At 41.2% G+C, this 8,204-nt stretch overlaps 2 protein-coding genes across 2 annotated transcripts in view; both read left to right on the top strand.

The window, feature by feature from the left end:
• fgfbp2b (fibroblast growth factor binding protein 2b) overlaps positions 1-89 on the top strand; it is a 1,282-nt gene extending 1,193 nt beyond the window's left edge. Inside the window, 1 exon segment of the mRNA XM_029441064.1 lies at positions 1-89. This exon segment is cut by the window's left edge and continues 100 nt beyond it. The gene's annotated coding sequence lies outside the window, so the exon portion shown is untranslated.
• A 5,656-nt stretch (positions 90-5,745) lies between these two features.
• fgfbp1b (fibroblast growth factor binding protein 1b) lies at positions 5,746-7,726 on the top strand. Its single transcript, XM_029438329.1, has 2 exons — positions 5,746-5,814; positions 6,181-7,726. Exon 2 carries the CDS (start codon positions 6,206-6,208, stop codon positions 6,893-6,895), a length of 690 nt encoding a protein of 229 aa, XP_029294189.1. The 5' UTR covers positions 5,746-5,814; positions 6,181-6,205; the 3' UTR covers positions 6,896-7,726.
• The last annotated feature ends 478 nt before the right edge of the window (positions 7,727-8,204 follow it).

The following is an 8,204-nucleotide window of genomic DNA, read 5'->3' as shown; positions in this document are numbered from 1 at the left end:
CTCCCCACACTGCAGCATCTTACGGGCTGAGCCAAAAACACTCGTCCTACACCTGTGTACGGTTAGAGGATGACTGCTTGTGCTGTCATGTAGTGCACGTCTTTTTTTTCAATCTGTAAAACACACAGCAAGGCAAAAAGGAAAATATGGCAGGCATATGATTCTGTTTGTATATGATGTAAAAGTCCTTCCTCGTGTCACATAAATGTTCCAACATGTAAAGAGAATAAAGTCAGAGTGGAGACCTCTCTTCTTCTTCTTCTTCTTCTTTTTCTATGTTGCTGTTTCTTCTGCAGTAAGTTTTCACACTCATACATTCAAAGGGGTTCTTTGTTGTCTTCCTCGCCGGCTGTAACAACATGTCTGCAGTCTGGCTGAGGAAGTTGTTAACGGACAGACACAGACTGCTGTGAAGATAATACACAGGGCGTCTGAGCAGAGCTAAACACTTCTTTGTATGAGCTGATGAATGTGGTCTTAAGAGCTACCGTGTGCAGGAACAGAGGAGGTCTGTGTGAGAGGAAACGAATGTGGCTGCAGCACCGGTGTTGTTAACACAAACACACACACAGTGTAGGAGGATGGAGGTTCACTTTCACAGTGAGTGGAGCTACTCTTTAGGATAATTCAGCTCCTTCACAGGGTTTTTTTTAATCTGACAAATTCTAGTGGTGAAAGAAGTACTCAGATCCTTAAATTTAAATAATATAACAGAGTTAAAATACTCGAGTTAAATGTAAAAATATGGCATTCAAACTTGAGTAAAAACACAGAAGTATTCAAAGTACTTGTTCTGCAGAGAAGTGGACATTATTAATATTCCTGATGCATCAATACATAATCAGCATTTGACTGTTGTTGCTGATTTGTTTTATTTACTGTTAGGTGACGTCGTCCAGTGGTTCCAGACCGAGGGGTCGAGATAGATCCGGAGGGGTTGTGAGATAATTAATGGAGCAGAAAATAAGTTTTTATTTTCTGGACTTTTAATTATAATAGATTATTATTCTTAAACCGTTATTTAAATTAAACCATGTGAGATATTCAGAGGGGAAATACTAACAACTCATTGACCTCTGAAACATTTTGTAAACGTCCACAAGCCGATAAAAAGTTCACTGGTTTAATCTTTAGCAATACGTTGTATATTATACATTTATCACGTTTTTAATTCAAAATCTTAATCTGAAAAGTAACTGGTAATGTAATGTTAAAAATTAAACATTAAAAGTAAAGTATCTAAGAATTGTACTTAAGAACTGATCACTATTTATTAGCTCCTCTGATAACCAGAAGATGGTGCTGCTGAGTGCAGAGAGCATGCACACACACACACACACACACACACACACACACACACACACACACACACACACACACACACACACACACACAGCTTCCCTGTTTACTTACAGTAAATCCTGCAGTAGTACTTCCGACAGTGACTCAGTGGTAAGCTACTGTAACTTGTGATTATTGGACTTGTGCCCATCTCGACCTTTATACGGCTCCTTCCTCTGATGTCTTCGTTCCTGCGTCAATGAAACATGATGACAGGGTGGGGTGGATTCATTTACTCACCTTTGTGTTGTAAAGTGATATGTGGGTCAGGCTCACAGCTTCAAAAACGCTAGATGTATAATATAAAATACAAAGTTATGAATGTATCATTTAGCGTACAGCTCTTCCATTCAATGAGCAACTGAGAGCGATCTAAAGACTTAAATCTACATATTGTGTCTTAAAGGCTCTTCTTACTTGATATAATATTATTGAAACCAGTACTTATGTTATATGCATACATTTACATTAATGTAGCTTTATTTTTTATCCCAACATCCTACAATAATCCAAACATGAGATTTTAAATCAAATGTCTGTCATTTTGCAGCAAGAATCCTTGTTTTGGCCCTTAACATGGACAAACATCTGATTACTACTAGAGGTGGCAGCCATTTAGCTAAAGGAAAGTCTCTAAATATATTCATCTGTAAACAAATACATTATAGGAAAGGAGAGACCCTGCCCGGAGGAAGCCCGGGGCCCCCGTCTGGAGCCAGGCCCAGAGGGAGGGCCCGACAGCGAGCGCCTGGTGGCCGGGTTTGCCACGGAGCCCGGTCGGGTACAGCCCGAAGAAGCTACGTGGTGCCTCCCATCCATCCATCCTGTGGGCCCACCACTCATGGGAAAAACCGCTGGGGTCGGGTGCGCTGTCACATGGGTGGCAGTGATGGTCAGGGACCTCGACGGACCAGACCCGGGCAGCAGAGGCTGGCTCTGGGGACGTGGAACGTCACCTCTCTGTGGGGGAAGGAGCCGGAACTAGTGCGGGAGGTGGAGCGCTACCAGTTGGATCTGGTGGGGCTTACCTCCACGCACAGTCTTGGCTCTGGAACCGTACTCCTGGATAGGGGTTGGACTCTATTCTTCTCCGGAGTTGCCCAAGGTGTGAGGCGTCGGGCCGGGGTGGGGATACTCACTAGCCCCCGGCTGAGCACCGCTATGTTGGAGTTTATCCCGGTGGACGAGAGGGTCGCCTCCCTACGCCTTCGGGTTATGGGGGGGAAAACTCTGACTGTTGTTTGTGCCTGTGCCCCAAACCGCAGTTCTGAGTATTCGGCCTTCTTGGAGACCCTGAATGGAGCCCTGCAGGGGGCTCCAGTAGGGGACTCCGTAGTCTTGCTGGGAGACTTCAACGCACACGTGGGAAAGGATGGAGACACCTTGTTTGCGAGTGAGGGGACAATGGAGCGAGAGATTGGCCGGAGAATCGGAGCAGCGGGGGCGGTATTACAGTCACTTTACCGCACCGTTGTGACGAAAAGAGAGCTGAGCCAGAAGGCAAAGCTCTCAATCTACCGGTCGATCTTCGTTCCTATCCTCACCTATGGTCATGAAGGCTGGGTCATGACCGAAAGAACGAGATCACGGGTACAAGCGGCCGAAATGGGTTTTCTCAGACGGGTGGCTGGCGTCTCCCTTAGAGATAGGGTGAGAAGCTCAGCCATCCGTGAGAGACTCGGAGTAGAGCCGCTGCTCCTTTACGTTGAAAGGAGCCAGTTGAGGTGGTTCGGGCATCTAGTAAGGATGCCACCTGGGCGCCTCCCTAGGGAGGTGTTCCAGGCACGTCCAGCTGGGAGGAGACCCCGGGGAAGACCCAGGACTCGGTGGAGAGATTATATCTCCTCTCTGGCCTGGGAACGCCTCGGGATCCCCCAGTCGGAGCTGGAGGATGTGGCCCGGAGAAGGGAAGATTGGGGTTCCTTACTGGAGCTGCTGCCCCCGCGACCCGATCCCGGATAAGCGGTAGACGATGGATGGATGGATGGATGTAAACAAATAATCAAACAGAGTTACTTCGTCCTGGTGCTCAGGGTTTAGTTGGATAATTTAAAGATGCAATGTGTAATTCTGAGCCACCTGCTCCAAAGAAATAGGAGGCAGCATTTCACCTCTAAACTGAGTCCACACAATCTCTAGTGTTTATATTTTAGTTGTAGTTTTATTTATTTATTATAGCAATAAACGCACTGTAGGTTTGTTGATGATTCTTAAACTCCTCGTTAAGGAAATGAGTTACACCTGCTGTGTTTCAGGTAAAGTCTTCAATAGGCTTTATTGACACGAGTATAACAAAGACAATACTGCAAAGCGTCAAGTAATAATTAGAGAAAAAGAAAAAAGGTACATTTCATAAAATCAAGAAAATAGCAAAAACAAAAAGTGAAGCTCTCTAAATAACTTTAATTATAGTAACATAACTGTATTTATATATAATGTAGATCAAGTTGAAAGTGCTGGTGTGGGGCTTTCATACAATATCTCATATTTTTTAAAATTTCATTTAAACTTTTGATGAATAAATATTTCCAGTGATTTACGATGACATACATACTGTAGACCTTTAATGAAAAAGGTGAAACATGAGTTGTGATGTAAATACACTATATTATAGTTGTATTTCTTAAATGTTTCTGCTGTATTGTGTATATAAAACATTAAAACTGTATTTCTTTTACTACATTGACCTGTTGATCAGTCAAGATTTGTACATTTTTATAGGCGCCTGTCGTTTTTCTTGTGTTTTGGGTATCTGGCAAAAGGATAAGTCAGACTTATGGGACACCATGCATGTGGAGGAAGGTGTTAAACAAAGACTGAAATGAATACATATAAAGTTGGCAAGACGTCAGCAGTGATTGTTAAACAGCCTGTTTGAAGGGGAAGCTGTCAAAAGAAGATGAAGACTTCCTCTGACTACATGAAGTCAGTGAGTACATGCCAGGATATCAAAGGAGGAACCACCTGAGAGTTTATGGGAAGACAGGGAGCAGACATCTGGTAAATGTGTTACCGAGTGATAGATAACTGAGTGTACGACAGAACAAAGAGAGCTAGAAACCGACAATGTGGTCAATGGCAGCATGAAGATGAGCCTAAAACTGTTTATGTAACTATATCCAAGACTGTTTAAAGCCTTGAATTCAACCATTTCTGTTATTTTAAGGCTTTTACAGGATACAGACACATTAACGTCCACTGTTTGATTCTCTGCTGTTATAACAATCAGAAGGAAAACCCGAAAAACAAAGTTACTGTTTCATTATTTGTTTGCTGAATTTAAGTTGGACTTAAAATGTCTAAAAACGACCAGACTTATGTTATATATTTTGTTGAGTTGTGTACTTACAGTATCTGAAATGTTTCCAACAATTATAAAACCTAGAGATTAGTTAATGGATTAATAACTAAAAGCTAAATAATAATAATTCTAACATCTGTTTAACTTTGACACAATAAAAGTACAAATAAATAAAAAGGACATATTTTTTATCTTTATTTGTTTGATTTGTTTTTGTTTTGGCATTCAATCATCTTTAGTAATCATCTTTTATTAGCAGATTGTATTGATATCATGATGGAAGAAGTATTCAGATAGTAAAAGTGTAAAAGTCATGTATTCAAAATGTTACTCAAGCAGAATGGCCCATTTTAGAATAATAATAATAACTTTTGATGCATTCATTCACAAAAACTTGTGAATTTCAACATGGGATCAATAAAGTCTTTAACCACATTATTACATTTGTTATATATTGTATTGATTTGTATATGTTGTATTTTTAATATGTTTCTGGTTTTATTTAAAGGTATTAATTAAATAAATATAGTTGAGTAAAAAGTACAATATTTCCCTCTGAAATGTAGCAGAAAATGTTAATTCTGGAGTAAAATAACATAAAATACAGTACTCAAGTATCCTAAATGTACTGTAGTTACTATCTACCACTGGTTATTTTTACAAATCCTTTTGTTTTCTGCTTTGGCCACACAAGTCAAGCTACATGCCGGAAGTTAAAGGAGAGGGTCTCCTCATGGTTGGGTGCAGCAGCGGATTGGTGGAAAATTGGAGTCGAGCCTCCAAGAATGTGCGCGTGCAAGGTGGGGTTACAATGTGGTAACCAGACTTGTTAGAGTTCTTTAGAATAAACCTCTCTGTGCAGACACGCAGATCCAACATCAGTGTTTCAGTCTCTTTGATCATAATCATAGTTAAACTCTATGTTAAAGGCGGGAGTTCAGTTTAGGCACGTTAGAACAAAACACCAAAGAAACTACTCCCAAGGTTTACCTCAATAGGGGTGCGTACGTCAGTGTGTGTGTGTGTGTGTGTGTGCGCGTGTGTGTCTGTTGTTGGGCGGGAATGGTGGGCGTGCCGCAGCATCTAATGCATCTATGTATGTATGATACATGTGCGAGACCACAGAGAGCCACAAGAAGCAGCTTTACGCACAGCAACACAAGTCATTTTCGGTAAGTTACAGTCGGTGTGTGTGATTTTAATTTATGTACTTTATGTATTAATGTGTAGTAGATTGTAGTACGGCCTCGTTACTTCCACAGCTGTCATTCAATTCACTGCAGGCTCAGGATATCAAATTTAATTGCACCTTTTTATGCGTAATAGAGTTACCAGTTTGGCGTAAAACCTGTAACTTAAAACCTAACACATGTATGTATTGTACATTTAGAAAATACATCTTATTTTTATATTTTTCTGGATTCTTTAGAGATAAATGCGTATATGTGAGCAGCCTAAACATTGTTTTTTTGTTTTTGTTCCACAGCACTGAGGCTCTGAACTTAAAAAAAATTAAAAAACATTTTCTTTCCTTTCAGGAAATAAATTGTCTGTTAAAAGAAGATGTTTCTGCTGAAGACTTTCGCTCCCTTGTTGCTGTTGGCCTTCCTCGGGCAGCAGGTCTCTCTGTCCTCCAGTGCGCGCAATAAGAACCGAGGAGCGGACAAGACCGTGACTGCAGCCCCCGGCAGAGAGCAGAGGAGCGGGAACAAGTCTGCAGCGAGCGGTCGGGGAAAGTTCTCCATCAACAACCAGATGCAGTGCACGTGGGGGGCGAAAGACGTCGAGGACACGGTCAGGCTGTCGGTAAAATGCGAGGACCGGGAGGCGCGCATCAAAGGCGGAGTCACCGATATCCGATGTGAATACAACGCCAAACCTCAGAGCTGCCCGGGATACACGTCCAACCGAAAGGGCTTCTGGAGACAGGTGTCCCGCCTGTTGAAAAGGCTGCAAGGCAACGTGTGCAATAGCAAACACATGGTGGTGAAGGCATCCATGTGTAAGCGCGCGCCCCGGGATGCGCACTTCAAGCTGGACATACACAGCTCCCAAATCCTCGAGCAGTCCGGAGAAGATAACACTCGCGCGCCACTGCTGCCTCGTGCCAACTCCACCGCTGCGGCTCCGGTCAGAACCACCGCCTGCACGGTGCGCGCGAACCACCGGAAAACGGCTGAAGAGAATTGCAGCGGCTCGTGGGCCAGTGTGTGCAACTTCTTTCTGTCCATGCTGCAAAGTGACGACTGTTAGATTCACATCTCAGGAGGAGGAGGACACGATCAAACCGAACTGATTTATTTTAGGACTCATTGTGTTTTTTAAACAGCAGCAACACATCTTTCATTTTTAATCAGTAATCTGATGTTTGTGCAGTGAACTGGGTGATTTTCAGTTACCACAAACACCGATATGACATGTTTTACTAACTCATGCAGATGTTGATGTTATCAGGTGTTTATCAAGTAATTTATCAGTGACCGAAAGTAACTAAGTACTTCTTCTCAGGTACTGTCTCAAGTTGTTTACTTGAGTATTTCCATGTTGCGCTACTTTATAATTCTACTTCACTACATTTATCTGGCAATAGTAGCTGCGATTAAGATCGAAATGTTCCTTTAAAACGGGATGAAATCAGAAAATGTGATTTATTGTTACAGATTAAAGGACAGATTAGCTCCACCATCACCAACTATAATACACTATTAAAATGCTGCCCACACATCAATGCATCAGTAATAATAATCCAATATTTTGATATAGATGTAGATACTTTTGATACCTGAAGTATAATTTTATATTAAACCTTTTACATTTCTTTTGAATATTTTGTTTTGGCTTTTCAATGAACCCACTTTACAACTCCCAGCATCGTTCAAGTGCATATTTATGACCACTAACTCAGACACAAACAACCACAAATCAATGTTGCCCTGAGAATATTTGTTTTAACTTGTAATAGAGTATTTGTATTTGTTATTGTTTTAAACGACCTCAATGCTTCCTGTTTATCACACAGAACTGAAGATTGCTTATTTTAGTATAGAGCGGTACTTTATTTCTACCTTTGGTCAACTTTATCAATCAATCATGTAAACACCACTGTATTTATGCACCACAAATAAATATTTTCTATTTATACAATGTGTCCTGTTGCCTTGAAGAATGTGAAACAAACATGTGACCTGTAATGGGGAGATGCAGAGAGATGTGTGTGTGTGTGTGTGTGTGTGTGTGTGTGTGTGGTGACATTGATTGCAAATGAGCAAAACAAATACCCATTTTATGAGTTGTTCTTCTCTTATTGAGTCATAAAAATCTTATTTTCTTAAAACATCCTGTTTTGAAACAATACAAATCAACCTATTTCAAAAAGTTTCTGGAATCCAGCATCATTTTTCTTAATTTCAATGCAGAGATCGACCTTGTTCTATCTCAAACCAAACGTTCGCGTGCAAAACACATATGTACATGTTTCTTGTCCAGGTGCTAAACCCAAAGAAAAGTGAATTTTTATCAAAGTACAAAGTTTCAAACCCAAATTGGCTCTTTTTCAAGTACA

This window comes from Cottoperca gobio, chromosome 1 (genome assembly GCF_900634415.1).
Source record: "Cottoperca gobio chromosome 1, fCotGob3.1, whole genome shotgun sequence".
Taxonomy (NCBI): domain Eukaryota; kingdom Metazoa; phylum Chordata; class Actinopteri; order Perciformes; family Bovichtidae; genus Cottoperca; species Cottoperca gobio.
The sequence above is the reverse complement of the archived record's forward strand: the minus strand, read 5'-3'. Positions and strand labels throughout refer to the sequence as shown.